Source organism: Aythya fuligula, chromosome Z (assembly GCF_009819795.1).
Source record: "Aythya fuligula isolate bAytFul2 chromosome Z, bAytFul2.pri, whole genome shotgun sequence".
NCBI lineage: Eukaryota > Metazoa > Chordata > Aves > Anseriformes > Anatidae > Aythya > Aythya fuligula.
Genome location: NC_045593.1, coordinates 37781584 through 37802487, shown reverse-complemented (window position 1 = coordinate 37802487; position 20904 = coordinate 37781584). Strand labels below are relative to the sequence as shown.

General features: G+C 37.6%; 1 protein-coding gene across 1 annotated transcript in view; it reads left to right on the top strand.

The window, feature by feature from the left end:
* The window catches only part of PIP5K1B (phosphatidylinositol-4-phosphate 5-kinase type 1 beta), a 108691-nt gene that overhangs the window by 55567 nt on the left and 32220 nt on the right, over positions 1–20904 (top strand). Inside the window, exons 6-8 of the mRNA XM_032206542.1 lie at positions 8651–8768; positions 13166–13318; positions 15635–15934. Of these exons, the coding sequence (XP_032062433.1) occupies positions 8651–8768; positions 13166–13318; positions 15635–15934 (571 nt within the window). The remainder of the gene's footprint in view (positions 1–8650; positions 8769–13165; positions 13319–15634; positions 15935–20904) is intronic.

Genomic DNA, 20904 nt, shown 5'->3' with positions numbered 1-20904 from the left:
TATCCCAGATTCATTTAGGTGTTTGTTTCAGGAAGTGACTCTCAGTGAAGTATGGGTATCTTAGCAGAGTGAGTGGATTTGAATTGCAAAGTTGCTTGGTTTCATTTGTACATTGTGGCAACTGAGGAGGTGGGAAAGTGCCTTTGGTACTTTCTACTTTACATTGTCCCTTTTGTGACTTTCCTTTTTTTTTAATAGGGAGTTTATACTGTGTTGCTTTTGGGAGTTAAGTGAGGTGTTAATAGGGGTTGCTATAAAAGGGTGTATTTAGAACTACAGTCCGAACTGAGTTTAAATGGCACTGTGCAAATGTGCCCTTTGTGCTAAAAAAACAAATGCAGTTTGCAGTGACCCAGTTGATTCTGAAGATAGGACATCTGAAGTCTCAGCCTAACTCCCTGCATAGGCTGAAACCACAAGAGAAACTGCTTTTAAACACTGCTTTGAAAATACAACAGGGAGTTGCTTATCTGGTGCTTATCTACAGCAGCAATAGCTGGAGGATTCAGTGGGAAAGTCATGCATCCTGGCTGCTCTCTATCTTTCCTCCCTCCTCTGTCCCATGTTTCAGCTGTGTAGGGCTTTTTCTGGTCTTCCTGCATTATGCTCAGTGCCTCTGGCGTCAGTTGGAATCAGTTCATCTCTTGGTGTGACATTTTGTTCCCAAATCAATCACTTGTGCAATGTGGTTACGGTAGTATTTTGACAGCTATCTAATTTAAATTCGGAGCTAAGCTCCAGGTAGCGTGGCCATGGTTGGAAAGCCTTGGTGCAAAGCTAACCAGCCCAGCTGTGTCTGGCACTGTTGGCTCAAGCTGGTTGCTGGGCCATGTGGCTGTGCAGCTAGCTGCCTGTGAACTGAGAATGTGGGCAGCTTGCTAAGCAATTCCAGCAGACACTTATTAGGTAGGCATGTTTTCTGCAGTGGTTTGACAAGCCACTCCATACTGTCTGCCAACTTTGGCTAGTCAGTAGTATGCAGCTTCAGAAATTCAGAGCATTTGGAGAAAAGCAGTATGTTTCAGGCTTCATGTCTTCTTGTTTTCTTGGATACAGGCCACTGCTAAGCACAGTTGTCTTTGACCTTTTTGCAGCAAGCTGTTAATAAGTCTTGTGCACTTCCCTCACTAATATGCTGTATTTACAGGATCTAGACCCTGTATGTTATGAACACTTGTGGTTTCTAATTAAAATATTAAGTCTGTTACATGTTTTTGACCTGAATGTGCCCTGCAGCTACAGTCATTTGTACAAGGAACTTGTTCAATTGCAAATTGCTTTCTTCTGATGCTAATGAAAGATTATTCAGTGCTTTCTGCTATTTAATATCCAAAGCTTAATACTGTGGTAAGGTAGCATGTGAATGACAGCCCAAATCAGCAGTGGAAATTACTAAGAAAAGTAAAAGTTTGGGCAAAGTTTAGGGTTTGTCTGGGTTTTACCTTACCTCAGAGACTGAAGTGTACTGTCTTCTGGTATGACACTTGGCCTTGGGAATGTCTTTGTACCAAACAGGTATCATAGGTTTTGTGATGGACCAAACAGTGTCTTTTTAATTGAAGAAGCATAAAATACTTTGAAAATTACATGTGAATAGATTCAAATATTCGTATCAACACTTAGTTGTTGTGTAGTTTATGTGAGCATATCTGTTTCCAATTGGGCAGTTACAACAGGCAGCTAAGAAGGTTGCCTGACACCTTTTATAAAGAAATACTCTTTTTTTTTTTTTTTTTTTTTAGTGCTTCAGTCACAGAGATATGCAGGATGGATTACTTGGATAACCCAAGTTAAACTTTTTTTCATGGTTTGTGAGTAGAGTGACAGCAAAAACAGGAGGAAGCAGTTAGTTTCCTGTTTCAAAACAAATAGTATTTGAAATGGTGATACTGTGGCAACAAAAGCAAAACCCACATTCATTATGAACTACTGGTCTTGCCCACTTACATTAGTATCAAATTCTTGGTAAACCTGAGATACTCTGGATACTTGTGTGGTTACATGACCCTGCAGGCCTACTTACCTATTCATGAAGGACTCAGAGATCCCTTGTATTAAATGCATCTCCAATTGTTTGTTAAATAGTCATATCATCATAAGAAAATGTCTTTGTATTCAGCTGTTCCACAGATACCACTGGCTTGTTTTGAAGTTAGTTGCAATTCACAGGTCTACTTTACAGCTGCCTCTGCAGGGGACTGCTTAGCATAGGGTAAATAGTAACCAAAAATATAGCAAATACAGTGAGAAGCAAGGATATTACCACTGGACTTTATCCCACAATGTGAAAAAAAGCAAATACACACCTATTTGTACAGGTAGCCATAATACTTATTTCTACCATATGGGAAACAATTGTTTTCCTGAAATAATATGTAGGAAACAAATATGCCAAAGCTGTGCCTGAACTACATTAGCACTGGTCTATGAGTGTATTTGTTGTATACAGTTAGTAGCACTTGAATACATCTTGATGGGTTATAAATGAGCAGCTTTTTCCAAGAACAGTAGCACTGAGATTGGATACTCTTTGCTAGTTTTTAATGCTGGGAGCATTTAATGTTAGATGTTTTATTGTGATTTTCAGACTTGAAAAAAGCTGCTGTAACATGAGAGAACTGATATTCTTCTCTTCTTTTGTTTCTTCTCTTTACCTTTTTTATATACAAGAAGGTTATGTGTGGATCCACAACTATACTATGACTACTTACTTTGTAAACAGTTACATCACAGAATATTAACACTGCTCTTTGCTGAATGCTTGTTATCAAGAGATGCAGCTCATCTTCCCTGCACCTTCAGATAAATGTGCTATCTCATGGGCACTTCCCACCAGGGTGAGGCCACAGAAAAGAAAAGCTGCCAAGGAACACATGTGGGTGTCCTGTTTAGCAGAATTTTTGCAAGCCACAGGGTTAGCCATTGAAAATATAATTAGTGTTAGTTCATTTTTAGTTTGATGTTGCACCACCTATATTTAAATCAACCCACATCATTTACTAGAAGAAAAGTTAAGATGCACATACTGTTATTTAAAAATACATATATTTCATAGAGTCATAAATTGGGTTTGGAAAGGACCATTTAAGGTCCATTTGGAAAGGATCATTTAGTTCTAACCTCCCTGCCATGGGCAGGGACACCTCCCAAAAACCAGGTTGCCCAAAGCCCCATCCAGCCTGGTCTTGATGCCCCATCCCTGGAGGTGTTCCACAGCTTCTCTGGGCAACCTGTTCCAGTGCCTCACCACCCTCTGAGTGAAGAATGTATTCCTTACATCTAACTTAAACCTACCCTTTTTAGGTTTAAATCCCTTATCCCTTGTCCTATCACTACACTCCCTGTCAGAGTCCCATCCCATCTTCCCTTTTACATACTTGAAGTCTGCAATAAGGTCTCCCCAGGTCCTTCTTTTCTCCAGGCTGAAAAACCACAACTCCCTCAGCCTGTCTTTGTAGGAGAGGTGCTCCAGCCCTTTGATCATCTTGTGGCTTCCTCTGGACTCGCTCCAACAGGTCCATGTCCTTCTTGTGCTGGGGACCCCACAGCTAAAGGCAGTGCTCCAGGTGAGGTCTCACAAAAGCAGAGCAGAGGGGGAGAATCGTCTCCATTGCCCTGCAGCCCACACTGCTTTTGATGTGATATAGTTGGCTTTCTGGGCTACAAGTGCATGTTGCTGCCTCATGTTGAGCTTCTTATCCACCAGTATCTCCAAGTCCTGCTCTCAATCCATTCTTAGCCCAGCCTGTATTTGTGTTTGGGATTGCCTCGTCCCAGGTGCAGGACCTTGCACTTGGTCTTATTGAACTTCATGAGGTTCGCACAAGCCTGTCCAGGTCCCTCTGGATGGCATCCTGTCTCTCTTCACCACACAGCTTTGTGCCATCAGCAAACTTAGTGAGGGTGCCCTTGATCCCCCTGTCCATGTCACTGACAAAGACATTAAACCATGCCAGTCTCAACACTGACCCCTGAAGAACACCACTGGCTACTGATCTGCACTTGGACATTGACCACAACTCATAGAGTGCAGCCATCCAGCCAATTCCTTACCCACCGAGTGGTCCACCCATCAAATTCATGTCTCTCCAATTTAGAGACAAGGATGTCATGGGGGGCAGTGTTAAATGCTTTACAGAAGTCCAGGTAGATGATGTCAGTTGCTCTTTTCCTCTCCACCAATGCTGTAATCCTGTCACAGAAGGCCACCAGGTTTGTTGGGCATGATCTACCTTTAGTGAAGCCATGTTGCCTGTCACCAATCCTCTCCTTATTTTCCATGTTCCTTAGGATAGTTTTGAGGAGGATCTGCTCCATGATCTTGCCAGGCACAGAGGTGAGACTGCCTGACTGGCCTGTAATTCCCCAGGTTTTCCTTTTTAAAAATGGGCATTATGTTTCCCTTCTTCCAGTCAGTGGGAACTTCACTGGACTACCACAACTTCTCAAGTATGACAGAGAATGGCAACAAATGTAGCAACTACATCTGCCTTTAGGACCCACAAATGCATCTCATCAGGTCCCATGGACTTGTGCACCTTCAGGTTCCTTAAATGGTCTTGAACCTGATCATCTCCTATACAGGGTGGTTCTTCATTCTCCCAGTCCCAGCCTTTGCCTTTTGGAGCCTTGTCCATGTGGCTGGAGCTCTTGTTGGTGAAGACCAAGGCAAAATAGTCATTGAGTTCCTCAGCCTTCTCCATATCCCAGGTGACCAGCTCTCCTGTTTCTTTCTGGAAAATGCTTATTTTATTTTTTTATTCTAGATATTAAAATCTGACTTGCATAGATTAGCATTAATCTCTCCTTTTTGTTCTAACTACCAGTCTTCTACTTTCATGTGGTCTTCAGGAAAGATTATTAAAATACCTCATAAGTTGCAATTGATTCATAAACTTTCCAAAGTCTGTTATTTGTCATAGCTCATGTACAGAGACCAGACTCCCCCAAGGTTGCAGGAATCAAAGCTAGTATTAAAAGTAATTTCTATTTCTTGGTAGATGCATGCTCTAATCTACACGAGAGGAAACTTATGTGATTGCCTTCTTTCTTTATGGAGTGCATTTCTTTTATTTCCAAAGCTCCATTTTGTAGATCAGATTTTTTGTCAGCAAATCTCAGGTACTCTTCTTGATGTGCTATACAGACATAGCCATACCCTGGGAACTACCTAGCCTGATTAGAAATTATAATATGAAATGCTTTGCACGTATTCTTTTATCCAGCCAGAGTGAAATGCACATGAATAAATGAGTGAATTCCCCAGCAAAATGCAAGGAGAAAGCACAGAATAAATCATCCTGGGAACTAATAGAGTGGGAGGTATATTTTATTTGAGAGAAAACAAAGGAATCTTATTTTATTATTGCAACTTTTATGGTGGGTTGAGTTAATGCACCTACCTGGAGGCTTGCTTTTGCCTGCAAATAGTGTGCATAGCATCCTTATCTATTACAAGTGATTTTTGGATAGGTAGAGGATACACTGTGAACAATTTCATGTCAAAGTAAGGTAAAGATGTATTTACATCAAGAGTGAACAGGACAGTATTGAACTGTCAGTGGAAAATGTCCTTTTGCAGGTGAGAGCAAGGACATACCTAGCCACAAGGATTTCAAAAGTTTTCATTATTGTAGGAAACTACTTGAAGTCAGGGTGCTTCTTCTGTTCTGTTAAAAGCAACATTCATCCAGAAAGCTAACCAAGAAATCTTACGTTTTTGTCAAGCTTGTTTCTTACATTAGAGACAAGCTTACTATTGGCATCTTCTAATCTATTCTATTAGGCAATGAAACCGAAATTAATCAATATGATCAGCAGAAACTGTAGGGTATGTTAACAAACCCTTCAGATCCTTGGTAAAAAAGAATTTTTAGTAATTTTACAAAGAATAAAGGAACTGATCTGCTTAGTGAAATGACTACCACATCTGTAATAAAGTAAGCTTATGGTGTTAGGTACGTGGAATTGTTCTTTGTGTCAGTGCTGTACAAAAATAACTGCTGTTTTCTATTTTTTCTGAAATAAATTTCCATGTACTATGCATTAAAGTCAATCTCTGGAGCTATTAAGAACCTTTTTTTTTTACTTGTGGTCATTTTTCTTTATACTGTGTGTAAGAAATGACTTGGGCCCATGATATTAGCATAGAGAACATCCTATCTTTATTGCTACCCTAGTGAAGTTTCAACGATGGGACGGGCATGTTCTAGTAGAGCAAGGACATGTAATATATTTATTGCCACACTTACACAAGAGTTATTGCTACAAGAAGCAGATTTATAAAGGTACGTTCTAAAAGGTAGGAGGTTTATTATAAAGTTGAGATGATAAATCTTTTGTGACAAGGATGTGATTTTTCATCAAAGAACACTTTGTTCTCTTCTTGTCTGCATCTTAAAACAATCTACTACATTTACAAATGTAGCCCCAAGTTCTCAGTATGACTATATTTATCCTTTGTCCTCCCCATATTACAGAAAAATTCAGTGTCAATCAAAGCTTCATGTCAGGCAAGAGTGGCATACTGAAAGTAAGCAAAAAGTAAGAAAAAGCATTAGCCAGTCTTAACTGTAAGGAAAAATATCCCATTCAGCCTAGTAGCTTATTGATTTCTCTTTTTAAATATATAATGGAACTATAAAATATAAGTGGATTTGATTTTAATACCTTAGAGTTGTTATATGTTAGACTATAAAACGTGCAAATGAGTTCATTAGGACTAGGCAGCCTTTGCCAGCTCTCAACCATGTGGTTTTGCAATCAAAGAAATACCATTATAATGTCTTTGTATGCATTTTTGTTCAGCCATGGCCATCTTTTGACATGCGATTTCCAACCAGAAATCAAATTTTTTTTCTTCATCTGTCTCCTATTCAAAAATCTAAAAGTGCATTTCTGGAGCCTGAGAAAGCTTCCTGTCCAGTTAAAACCCTTTAGTTGGCAGCAGTTCAGTTCTGGTAGATTTTGGTGTTACGCACGCAGGGGCAGCTAAATGGGTTGGGGTAAACTTCTACCGGGTAACAATGTGATAACAGGAGACAAGTTCGTAGGACAAGCCTTGATTGTACAGAACCAAAGCTTTTTAACATATTTAAAAGTTTTGGTTCTGTACAATCAAGGCTTGTCCTACGTGTATAGTAAGTTCATGATACATAAGTTAGTCTTTGTAGGACATTTACTGAGTTCATTCCTCTTCACATTTATGTGAATTCCTGGAGTCTTTTTCCTTTGAATTCGTTGTATATTCCTGATGCTAAGCATATAGGTACATAATGCATCTCTGAATAATTTAATTAGGGTAAATGAAATGGATAAAGTATTGTCAGAGGAGCTTATTTTGGCCACCATGTCCAGTATTATGGATTTTATTCTCAATTATTTATAAACTTGTGCAGAGTGACCAAGCTATATCTTAATTCTGTTCTTGCTTGCGTTGAAATCATAGTATAGAATATTATTCCTCTGTTTAAAGCCTTTTTAAAATGTCCTGCATTAAGAAATCCACAGGCAGTTTTTAATTTTTTTTTCCTTCTGGCAACATCTTCCTGCTTTTTTCTTCAGCTTAGATAGCATAGTGTTCATCTAAAGAATCATACAACTGCAACCTAAACACACAGTGAAAGTGTAGTATAAAACAAGGAAAAGATCTAAGAGGGCTACATTCTTCTCATGTGCTTCTTTAAGAAAGACTGTCTGCCAGATTGGTCACCACAGTAGTCTTTCTCTATGCCTCGTCTAGCTTGAATCTGTATCTTGTGTGTAACTGCATGCCATTTTCCAGAATTCCCCACAATGTGCACAACCTGTGTTCTAATTTAACTGAACATGTAAGCTAGTGGTGGTTTAGACTGAGGCAAGAAAAAAATGCGATGTCACAGGCAAATAAAAAATAAAAAATAAAAAAAAAACACTTCAAGGTTACCAACTTCAGTATGTATTTCCAATCTTGTATTGCACTAGCAAGGAAGAGAGAGGTACCATAACTGTAATTAACCTGCAGAAGAAATTAATGCTGCGAATGGAGATTCATAAATAAGGTTGAGCCAGTAAAAGCCTTCTGGCACCAAAACAAGACAGGTAGACCTGCTTCCTTAGCAGTGCTCTGGCAACACAGTGTTGTCCTCTTTGTTGTGATTTAGTATTCTTTTGTACTGTCTCATTTTTAGTATCTTTTCATCTGTTTTGCATTTTCAGTGTCTTCAGTATCTGTATGACTCTCCTGTGAACCAGTTCAGGTCACCAAGCTAGTGTGAAGTTATGTTTTTCTGGGTTAACTTCCAAGCTTTTTGGAAGGCCTTACGTGAAATGGGGTGACCCTTTCTGTGTTAGTAAGCTATTGGACTGGCTTACCCTGGAGGGATGTGTGAAGTTGTAGCAGTAGCTTAAACATGATCTTTGTGAATGTGGAAATGATGGTGAAAAGACTAATGACTTGAAGGAGAGAAAAAGGAATTTGCTGGCAATACTTTGCCTCTTGTGGCTGTTTGTATTACATTGAGTGGTGATACATAAATGCACATTTGTCTGTTCATGACTCTTGTCTAGCAAGGTCAATGATTGAGATAGCTTTACGTTTAAGGATGAGATTTACAGAATGTTGCTATAAATTGATAAATAATAACTGTGTTTGTTTTATTTTCATTTTCAGTGAAGGGAGCAATCTCACCCCTGCTCATCATTATCCTGACTTCAGATTTAAGACATACGCACCTCTTGCCTTCCGATATTTCAGAGAACTTTTTGGTATCAAGCCTGATGATTATTTGGTAAGAGCTTGCAGTTTTCCTATGAGTTATGAATAATTATAATGTATACTCATTTTGTACTGACAGGAGGAGGATGCTTTAATGGTGCATAAATAGGTATAGATTCTGTGTGTAGTGTTTAATAATTAGTGAACATTTTTAGAGATTTACAAAAGTCTTAATTCTTCTTCTTTGAGAAGATTCCTGGAGAAGAAAAAAAAAAAGCCTTGTTAATTGACTAGAGTAACTTGAGTAATACTGTTCATTTAGGTCACTGTTTCTGGAGAAGTTATAATCAGTACTTGTGTGCAAGTGCTCTTCTGTTATTTAACTTATTCACTCCATTAAATACATGCTTGTCTGCAAACATTCCCATCTAGCCTTGAGAAAAGTGTGATGGGGGCCTGAAAAAGAAATATTCTAGTGTTTTCTTTTTTCCAGTATTGGTATACTTTGAAGACTTATTCCTCCTTGCTGTTCAGCTGCTTACATGAGAAAAATATTAAGTATTTAGTGTTGTCATAAGAGCAGGCTTTAGTTGGTGGCATCAGATTGTGCACTGCCAGAGACAAGGATCCACTTACGTTGCTTCTCCCGTATTTCTGCTTTTCAAAGGGTATGGTTAAAGGGGACAGCTGGATTGTTTTCTAGATGTTTGTCTCATGTCCAGTTTGTCTCACACTAGTCCATGCAACAAATCAGAGTCCCCATATACGTTAGCAGTTTTGTGCATCAGTTTTATTTTATTTTATTTACTACTTCAGAATGTGTTTTTAAATATTTTTGGTATTAATCATAAATGAGTTTCTTTAAACCAAAGGAATTTGAAAGAAATGCATTAAAAAAAAAAGGATTAAATGATGCTGAAATACCACTTAACATATTACTTCACTGACTTCAGTGCGTTTGATTACATTATAACGTTTTTTCTTTATTTTCTTTCCCCTTTGTGGACAATGAACATAAAAGCAAAGTGTAGTTGCTTTTGCTTTTATTTAGGTTGAATGTGGGCGTCTGATTTTAATTCTATAGCATCATGTATGGATTTTGTATTACTAGCCCTTAGAGCAATACTTATATGTAAAAGCAGATCATTCCTTTGAATTACAGATTTTAGTTGCTAGGAAATGTTGTTGGGTTGGAGTTTTATAAAGGTGTAACACGTTTTCTTTTATGGACCTGGGGAAAGACCAAGTATTCAGGCTGTGTTGCCAACTGCTCAAAAGGACTGCACTTAGTAGAGTAAAGCTTCTGTCACCTGCAACTTCTACTACACCTAAAGAACTCTTTGCAGTAGTATAAATTAAAGATTACAGGAAGACCATACTTGGTATTGATATAAATTTGTGCCACTCTGCTTAGCTACAAAATAAGTAATTCCTGATGGAAATTTCTAACTTGTTTTAGAGTCCTTTTGCTGTCTGCACAGCTTGTCACCTTGATCTGTTTCCAAAGAGAAGGAGCAACTTTTTCAGGAGAGGTAGAAATGGAGAAAGCATATTTTTCAGTGGTCAAAAGTTGAATGAAGCTATCCTCCTGTCTCCATGCACACAGCGTAGAAGGGCATTTTGAAATTATTATTTACTTCTGAACTGGCATTCAATTTTGGCAGCTGTTAAGAAACTTTAGGAAGTATTTTTGATTTTTGGTAAGAGGAGATTTAAATTTCTCTGTACCACAGCATGGGCACAGTGTACTTGGGTCAATGTGTCTGGGACACTTCTACTATTGCTGTATGTTCCCCTTTTCCTACCTAGGTTAAGGAAAAGCTGAGTGCAGTACTCTGGAGAGTTAAGCAGTTTCAATATTAAGTGCCATCTTTTTATTTAAAATACAGAAGCATATTTTTTTCAACAAACAGGTATTTTTTGAAATATAGTTGGAATTTTAGTCTGTTGTAACTGATGCAGGTTTGCTGTTATGTTTATACTTGCTCTGACACCAAGTTAGAATTAATTTTTGTTTCTGACTAAATGGGCATCATACTGCAATCAGAGCAGGTTTCAGTCCTTTGTAGTCCAGAGGCATATGTGATCAGAGGAGTCATCATAATCATAAAACCAAGTCATAAATCAAAAAAATAATAAAAACTATTTTTGGTTTGGAACCCTTTTCCCTATTGATTGTGACTACAGTATTGCTCCCAGAAGCACGTGTCAGGATCCTGGCTGAACAATCTCACTTGTTTTAGTGAAAACTGGATCTGTCTGTCATGCAGTGACCACAATTAGCTTTCAGTATCTAAAATCTTGTCTCTAACTTTACAGTAATAATATAAAAACTGATTGTCCAACTGGGGGTGATGAGAAAGTAAAGTTAAATAAGGCAGAGGATAAATTACAGCAAGTAGAAGAAGCTTTACATGGTTAATTTGGAATGACAGAACTCAAAGATTTACAATTTTAACTTTGACAAAGAGGTTGAGCTCTAATGCACTGTAAGAATCAGACTGAATGGCAAAAATCAATGCATTAGAACAACTTACAGAAGGAAATAGAGACCTTGAGTTGGAAACTGTAGAGCACTGACATTTTATAAAGGAACTTTTTGATTATGAAGTCCCTACGTGCTGTGGTTTGAAGGATTTTGTTACTATTCATTTTTAATTTCATTTACACTCCAGCACTTCCAGTTGCAAAACTAGGTGGGCTCTTTGTTTGGTGTGTAGATTTTAATTTTATAGGAATGAACTAAACCATAAAATGACCAGCGGACAGTATAGGTTAGTAATTCTTGCCTATGCTAAACTGTGTTGTTGAGCTTTAATGTTTAAGATAATTGGTTTCAAATGCATGCAACAATGAAAGTTGTTAAAGAAGCATTTTATATCTTGGCAAGAAAAACTCAGATTGTTATGCAATTGCTGTTTTTCTCTGAAAGCTTGTGGCAGTGTAGACCAGTAACGCTGTTCTATCCTTAGATTCCTGCAATGCTAGGATAAATAGGAAAGATCTCTATTATGAACTGGCACTATGAACTACAGAAGCAGAGAGAGGAACTGGCAAAAAAAATTATTGCATGCAAAAGTTTTAAAAATCCCAAGCGTGGGAAAAGACTCAGCCAGAGCCACTATAAGAAAATGCATAAAGTAGTACTTTGAGTAGATAGAAAGCATGCTTCCTTAGATCAAGGTTGCGTTGTGTTTTAAGCAAGCATGTTAACACATGCTTGTTACTTTTTTGTGGGTCAATTGTCTTTGCTATCACAACTACCGGAAATCACAGGACAGATTCTGGGTTAAATTTAATGAAAACCATTTTCAGCGAACAGAACTGGTTAGTAAGTTGTTTTTTTTCCCATGGAATTGCTCAACTCATCTCAGGCACTGACTCAATACACCAGGTATTTTTTACTGAAACAGTTACTCGTTTTGTTCTGATAAGAACAGGAGATGTACTGCTCTGCAAAGAATAATTACCTGGTGCTTACATTGCTCACAACAGGGCCTGTGTAATTTTGTTTCTTTCAGAGACTGAAATCTTAAATTACTGGACTGTGTGCTAAATCTCCAAGTGTGTAAAGCTGCTGATATGTAACAGAGGAAAAGATTGTGTGAATCAAAGTTTAATGTTATATTTTAAATAAACTCTGAAGTTTAATATAAACAGATTTTTCTATGGTTTTGGAGCTAAATATATCTTTTCCACTTAGCTTGAACGGAACATGAAGTGTGAATTAATGGAGATCTAATAAATGAACATGAGCCTCTGTGTGAGGTCTGGGTCTACTAGGAAAGAACAGTCCTCAGTTACTTTTTCCTCCTTAATGGGATCATAAATATTACTGTCTCCCTGTAGAAGAGAGCCTGTCTAAACATCCAAAGTAATGGTCCTCCAAAAAGCAATTTTTTGTACTTGCTGACATCTAGTTTTCCTGTTTCAAGCAGGCAAGTAATCAGAAAACTACATTCTCAGTTTTACTGAGATTATTATGTTAATGGTGTCAGCCCTAGCTGCACAGAAGAGGACTTGCCTACTTTCATTAAGTTCAATACCTGTACTTCCTGTGGCTTTTTTAATGTACTTCCCACACGTGTTTCATAAACAGATGTGAAACATAAATGGTTTTAAAGAAAATGTCATCTTAGGGCTTCTGCATTTGCAGTGCTAATGGCGTGGGGATGGATTGTTTCCGCCTCACTCGCTCACTTCACTCCTGTAAGAATTAATCTGGTGCAGTGAGACATGGAAAGGGACTGTATGCTTAGCTTACAGCTGCTTCTTCCACAGCTGTGCAGCATGTCCTCAAACAAATTACTGTGACCCAGCCTGCTGTACAGTGGCTTTGTTGCAGTTGAAGCCCAAAGGATAGAGCTCCCCAATTATCCCATGTGTATTTACACCTGCAATTATTTGTATTAAGCTTGCGTATAAGTAGTGCATGCATTGGCAATGAAAAACATTTTTTATTTCTTCCAGTATTCAATCTGCAGTGAGCCTTTAATTGAATTATCCAATCCAGGTGCCAGTGGGTCCTTATTTTTTGTAACTAGTGATGACGAGTTCATCATCAAAACAGTTCAACACAAAGAGGCTGAGTTTCTTCAGAAGCTCTTGCCAGGCTATTATATGGTAAGTAATTGAAGACTTTTTCCATCTTTATAAATCATTACCTGAATTTTTCCAGTTTCACTTCACACTTCTAAAGATTCAGTTTCATTTGATGTCTTCTAACCTTTCAGTAACTTTATCCATATTTTTCATGTATTTTTGACACTCTTACCTTTTGACTTTGTACTCCCTCATCCATCAGAAAGAATAGATATAAATCAAGAATAAATTTAAGATGACAGTTGTTCTTTAGCATTCAAGATGAAGCAGAATATCATCGTCTGACTTGATACCAAACTTTGCTTATAATAAGTTAGTAATCAAAAAAAGTTTCCTAAACTTCTAATTCAACTTTTTTTCTCCGTTTTGTGTTTGTCTACCCTCTGCATTTCACTCAGAGTGGACAAAGAAACTAGACCGGTCAGTTTCACTTTTGTTTCCAGACTGCTTCCATTTCTCATGTATTAAACCAGTGATGTTAAAAATATTCTTATCAATATAAGTTGTTCAGAACTTAATTTTAAAGTAGAGCTTTTTTTGAGGGCTAATGCTAAGTTGATTGTCTTGGTTTATGTGCATCAGGTATCAGAAAGGGAGACCATAACTCCCAAATAAATGTAACTAAGTTCTTTTTTAAATAAGGCCACCCAGTGTACATGTAAACAGATTCTTCTGGGCAGTAGACAGGACTTTGAAGTATTAGGCTTTTTACTGTTGGCCTGGTTTTCTTTACTTTCTATACTTTCTTAAGTAAACACTTGAAAAGTTACCCTCTCACTTGCACTAAAAATGAGGAATATCATTACTACAGTAATGTAAGTTGGATTCAGTGTTCATTTAAAAAATTTAATGCACTGACAGCATCAAAAAGAAAAAGATGGTAGGTACTTTTGTTGTTCATAATCACAATAATCATCTCAGCATAAGGTTGAATTGATCATTATTACAAGTAAATGTAAGACCACTTTTTTTTCTTAAGATCTTTATTCTCAATGTTAACATATGCAGGGGTTTCCAAAGGGTAAAAGCTTAATCACTGAGATTGTTTCCTATGACTGTACTTTGTTCCTGTAGCTGTATGTTGTGACTTAGTAATAATGCACAACCTGAAGTAGTTTTTCCCCTTTCTTGGTTTTCATGCCAAAAACTGAGAGTAGTTACGTTCAGAAGGATGGGTTTTTGCTCTCAGATATCTCTCTTGCCATCTTCTAGTTATTTTTTAACTTGTTGTGGAATTCGGGTAATTTCACACCTTCTATTCTGATGGTCAGTCATGATTCTGTTATGACCTCAGACTCATGTGGAGACAACCTGGTCATTTGGCACTCACCCTCATTGTGAAAAGTATGGAGACAGGGTTTCTGTTTTTCAGAATCCAGGTCAAAGCAATGAGAGCTTTACTTGACCTAAACTTCTTCCAGCAGGTGGATGCAAAGGTTGTTCAGGTCAGAATAATAAATTAAATCTTTGGGATACGTTTAGGTTTTGCTCAGTCTGTGCTTTCATGGGACATGGAAAAGTAAAATCTGGCATACAAACAGAATCAGAGATTCAGTCATTTTTCAGGACAGTGCATGGCAGGGAGTATGATTGTAGCAGTTTACAGTAGATTGGAACCACCTGGCAAGAAACAGTGTGCAGTAGTATCAGAATCCTTTCTTTTCCTGCAAGACTTCTATTTACCCTTCACCTAGAAGCTAGAGAGCTTCACCTAAGCTCTCTATAGGTACCTTAAAGGAGGCTGTAGCGAGGTGGGGGTTGGTCTATTCTCCCACATGCCTGGTGACAGGACAAGGGGGAATGGGCTAAAGTTGCACCAGGGGATGTTTAGGTTGGATATTAGGAAGAACTTCTTTACTGAAAGGGTTGTGAGGCATTGGAATGGGCTGCCCAGGGAAGTGGTTGGGTCACCATCCCTGGTCTTTAAAAGATGGTTAGATGTAGAGCTTAATGATATGCTTTAGTGGAGGAGTGGTTAGTGTTAAGTCAGAGGTTGGACTCGGTGATCTTGGAGGTCTCTTCCAACCTAGACGATTCTGTGATTCACACTGAAAAAGACAGCCTGAGTATGTGGTGCTCTGGGCTTCACAGTAGATTTGATCTGCAATAGACCTCTCTTTCAGTTTCAATTCAGAGTAGTTACTTTCTTGTGTTTATACTAGCTTTCTGAAATTTGGGCCCACAAAGAAAATAAATTGGTCAAAGGAACTATACTGAATAGGGAAACATGCTTTTTTTTCTTGCTATTTGTTAATGTCCTTTGGCATAAAAATTACATTCTCAAGCATGTAAGTTTCTTTAAAGTAAACATACTTAACAATATCTCTTCTGTTCTAGAATCTGAACCAGAATCCAAGGACTCTCCTACCCAAATTTTATGGGCTGTACTGCGTTCAGTCAGGAGGCATTAATATTCGAATTGTTGTAATGAACAATGTTTTGCCGCGAGCCTTGAAAATGCATTTCACATACGACTTGAAAGGCTCCACATATAAAAGGAGAGCATCAAGAAAAGAGAGAGAGAAGTCCAACCCAACGTTCAAAGACTTGGATTTCTTGCAAGACATGCATGAAGGGTTGTATTTTGACTCTGAAACTCACAGCGCATTAATGAAAACGCTACAGCGGGATTGTCGAGTGAGTAAAAATATTAAGTATTTAAATTTTTGTGCTCACATCTGTTCTAGACTTACTTCAGCAAAACAAGGAACAAGACATGGCTCTCTGTGCTGTTTAACCTCCAAGCCCCTTTCCATGCAATTTAACTAGAAAAATTATGGCTGTCAAAACAGTGATCAAGACTGTATTTTACTTAAATTTATTATCTAAAATCTATTCATGGAAATACAGATTAATCTGGGGAAGTAGTTCTGTATAACTCTTATTATTGTTGTTGTTTTCCATTAATTTGGAGATTTTAATGATTTTTTTTTTTCTGATGCACAACAACAGTAGAACTGTTGTGATGTATGATAGAAGTGTATTTAGAGCTACAAGCTCTGTACTGCTTTGGTAAGCCTGTCTCTTTGTTAGTGGATAGGATCTAGCAAACTGAATGGGGAAGGGTTGTCTTGTGTCAGCAGTCTTAGTTCTAGAGCAAAGTAATTTCTTCCCAAGTTGAAAGGTAGTGCTTGATGTCTACACAGGCTTTTTGAGGCACAAGAGGACATCTGCTATTATCCTTTGGGAGGACCTTGGTGAATTAAATCAGTATCTCTTGTAGACAGAGAATAGTTTTTAAAATTGCGTTTGTTTTTTTTCCTGTAGCAAAGGTAATAAAATACAAGGTAAGAAAAAGGGGAGATATCCAGGTCTCTCAGGGATTCACAAGATTTAAAGGGGCATGTGGAAAGAAAATCCAGCTCTAAGTGAATCCTAACAGCATATTTTGGTGATAAAACAGCAGAATGGGTAGATTGAACTAATTACACTGAAGGAGCATCCTGAACATCAGTTTGTTGTTCACTGCCACCTGTGGTGTAAGATGGGAAGCATTTTTGCACGAGTAGTACTTTTTGCTTAATACAGAAGTCTGCAATGTCTTGTGCTTGGTTTGTAAAGCTGGGCGACCTAACATTCAACTGCATATTCAGCATTTATCTAATAACATCAGGTGTTGTTCTATCTGCAGCCTCTTGCAGTGAGCACTTTCTAAGCTCCTGCCACATGTGATAATGCAGAGTGCATCAGTAGTTCACATCTGGGGATTTGGACACCCGTTTGCCCATTCTCCCCAACTTGTCAAATGTTACTTATGGACTGAAAGCATGGGAGGTAATCTATTGTGTGGAAAATAAAGAATCTAGAAGAGGGAATGTGATTGAAAAGTACAAGCAAGAATCAATCATTTAACTGTTGCATATAAAGGAGGACTCTTACAGCTTCTTTGTTAGAAAGTATTTGTGAAATCTTGCCATGTGTTAGAGTGCTGAGCTAAGCATCAGCTTTTTCACTGTGTGCAGTCTTAACTCAAAAGTTAGCCTGGGGTTCTTAAAGGCCCAACTAAATGTTACTGTTATAAAAGGAAAGAAAATTATCTTTAAATAGTGTGTATGCATGAATACATACATATATATGCTATATATAGCATGTGTGTGTGCATATATACTGAATGTTTTATATATATATATATATGTAAGTTAATCCAACTTCTATTTTCTATTTAAGAAGCCCTACTCTGTATTATAAAACAAAGGGAGCATATTTTATGTAGCTGAATTTGCTTAACAAATGGGGTTGGATCTACCTGCCTGCCTTGTACTGCTGTCTTTAGCAAGTTTAGAAGCACTCTGTCCATTTCAATAAAAGTCTTGCCACTGCTTTTTTCTGCCTACATGATATTTGGATGGCTATTTAGCACAAGTTATAACTGACCTAGTTTTTCATAGCTTCAAAATTTTAAGCAATCTCTTCTTTTCCTTGTACTTCAAAGTAAGAAAGTTAGTGTAAACACTAGAATTAAAAATTCATTAAAGGGAAGAAATTATTGATCTTTCCAGTATTTCAGCACTCAGTCATCATCTTCTCTGTTGCTTAAGTTCAGGCTGTATTTTCACATTCAAATTTACAATCAGAATAAGTAAGCAATGCTTTTTATTCTTGCTTCTTTAATATAAAGCTTCTTTAATATAAACATCCCCAGCTGGTAACTCCTTTTCTCCTTGTGCTCAATCACTAAGCAGGAGTCCTGGCAGACCTTTCTGGTGGCAACAAAAAAAGGTGATGAGGGTCTGCTGGCACTGTATCACCCACCCCATGCTGCAACAAGCCTGCATTCTCCTTGGTCAGCCTTTTAGTGCTGATGGAGCACTAGAAGCTCTTCTTGCTTTCCCTGATACCCCTTGCATGTCTCCCTTCTAGCTGATTTTTGGTTTCACTGACAATACTTGCTGAACCTACAAGCCCAGGCAGTATATCTCAATTCTTCCTTTGTAGCCTATCCATTTTCCCCATCCTGTGTACTACGTTTTCACATTCAAGTCACGCTGTGGTTTCCTTGCTTAGCCAGGCTGGCCTCACGATACATCTCAGCTGGGCTGCTGGAAGACCCTGAGCTCAGTACCCTGAGATTGCACAAGCAGACTGTCCCATAAGGGACTGGTGGGACATGGCTGAGTATTAGCTGTCGTGTCACAGCTCTGTACCTTTTTTGAGGCGATGTGTGACCTGTCCACTTAGAGGATGGAGCTTGTAGTGATCTGCCACCGGCTGCTGCTTCCAGCATCCACTCCAGATTCTCTACTTTGGGATAAGTACAGGTTGTCAGTGTTCTCCATCCAGCTCCTGCATCCTCTGCTTGTCATGTTCACACTCAAGGTGGTAGGATCTGAAAGCTTCACTCACATACTTTTTTGCACTATTTGCAGCATATCTAAATGAAGAATTACAACATTTTAGTGTTCATAAGGATGTAACATTCTTCAGTTTATCATACAATACAATTCATACAACTGAAAATTTGAACTCACTTTCAAATTTCAGACTCTCACGGAAACTTCGTATAGCTATCGTATTCTTGTGAGCAGGCACTATCATACCTACTGGGGGCAGGGCAGCCAAGTGGTATTAGTAATAAATGTTTTACTGGCTTGAACACCTTTATTGCAAATGTTATATTTAAAGCCTTATCCACTTCAGAGTGCTTTAAAGCCAATGAGCCTGTATTTTGTACAATGGCAAACAGAGCATTGAAAGGCAGTGATTTAAACTACCTTTCTAACTATTCTCCTATTAATCTGTATTTTATTTTAGCAATACTGTTGTAGTTAATCTGATCATTGTGTAACATTATTAAAAAAAAAAAAGGCAGATTCTCCAATTTCCAAGTAAAATTCTAGTTTTACAAATAATAACAGAAGCTGTTCCACTCATGAACGAAAGAAAAGCTTTATCACTCATAAGTGAACACTAAGCAAAACTAAAGTCAATAAAAGTATCAAAGACAGTTTACAGTGCATTTTTAGTTTTCAAAGGTACAGAAAATTCAACTCCACATTGAATTTACTTCTCTTGTGTTCTCTTATAAACACCTAATCCCACAGAAATTCTTTCTGTGTGTAGTAATACTTTAAATATGGATAAAAGCTAAGCTATGTTACTAACTGTACTTTTAGGTAAAAGTAACACGAGCATGACTTGGTTTGTATGAGAAAGGTTAGAAGTGAATTAGAGAAAGGTTAGAAGTGAATTAATACTAGTATTTTATTTTTCATAAGTGTTACCAAATTGAAGGCATCCATTATTGTGTGCTTGATCTTTGCTAGAGCTCTTAAGCAATTTCATAAATACCAATTACCTCTATTCTGGACAGAAATCATAGGAGAAGACACCAGGACTGTCCTGTAGTACAGGGAATTCACAGTCCAAACACAAATAACAAAGGTAGTCTTTTGATGTTCACATATAAAAATTAGGAGTGTTATACATGCCAAAATACTGTAGGAAAGGTTCGCTAGAACATCTCATTAGGATTTGGTCCACCCTTAGTTTCTTCCCTGTAGACCCTGAAAATATAGAAAAACTATAGAACTAGTAACTGTTCATCAAAAGGAAAAAAGAAGGAAGCAGCTTTAAAAACTGGCAGTGTCATGATTATGCAGAGATTCTTTTACAAACTCGTATAGTAACCTAACAAAGCATATTAGTGTAACTTTAAACGGTAAACATCAATGTTAGGAGAACAGGTGTTTACAGGATTTTCTTCTTGTAAATCTTTGTTGTATATATGCGAGCATGTGAAGCATGTTCTTGAATGTCAACTGCTCACATGCAGGAATTTGGGGTATTCTATTAAAAATAGCCTGGTGGCATTTTCCCTTTCCATCTACTGCTGAATCCAAGAGAAAATAAAATTGAGAAGGACTAGTAAGGGTTTATGTAAATGTAGTCTGCTGTAGTAACTGGACAAATTTAAAAAAAATCTTACAAATAGTATTCCTGTTCCTCTTTACTTTGCTGTTAATGTCTGCTCAGTAAGATGTTTATCTGTATGCGCTCTGATAACCTCTTTTCATCAGAAAGTACGCTGTTCCCTGTATTTCTCCTTCCTCTTGCATAACACTTTTTGATGTATATAAATATTGGAGATGGAAATAGCGTCTATGCAAATTGAACTGTGTTTATTTATTCTAAGGTTTGGGATATAATTCCCCGGAGAAATTGCAAATACATGATATTCTGAAAACTGAAATTAAGATTTATTTTCCAATTACTAAAAGAAAAAAGGGGGGGGGGAGATTGAGACAATTTATAAGAGCACTAGTGATCTTCATTTGTTAAGGACTTTTTTTTCTTAATGAAGCATATTGCATGATATGCTATATGCTGTAAACTCAATGCCTATGAACTCAAACCTTGGTCTTCTCTCAGACCTTAGAGAGGTTAAGGACACCTATCACATTCATAGCTACATTGACAAAAGTTATTTTGCACAAATACATAAGCCAGCTCACTGTAAGACTAAGGAGTTTTGTGTGGCATTAGGTGATTAGATTTTCTGTTTCAGCAGGAAGAAACTTTTTCAAGTTATCAATTGAAGTGCTTAATGACTTATGAATAGGCAAATTATGTGATATTTCATATTTTATTATTTTTCACTGGGGATAGCT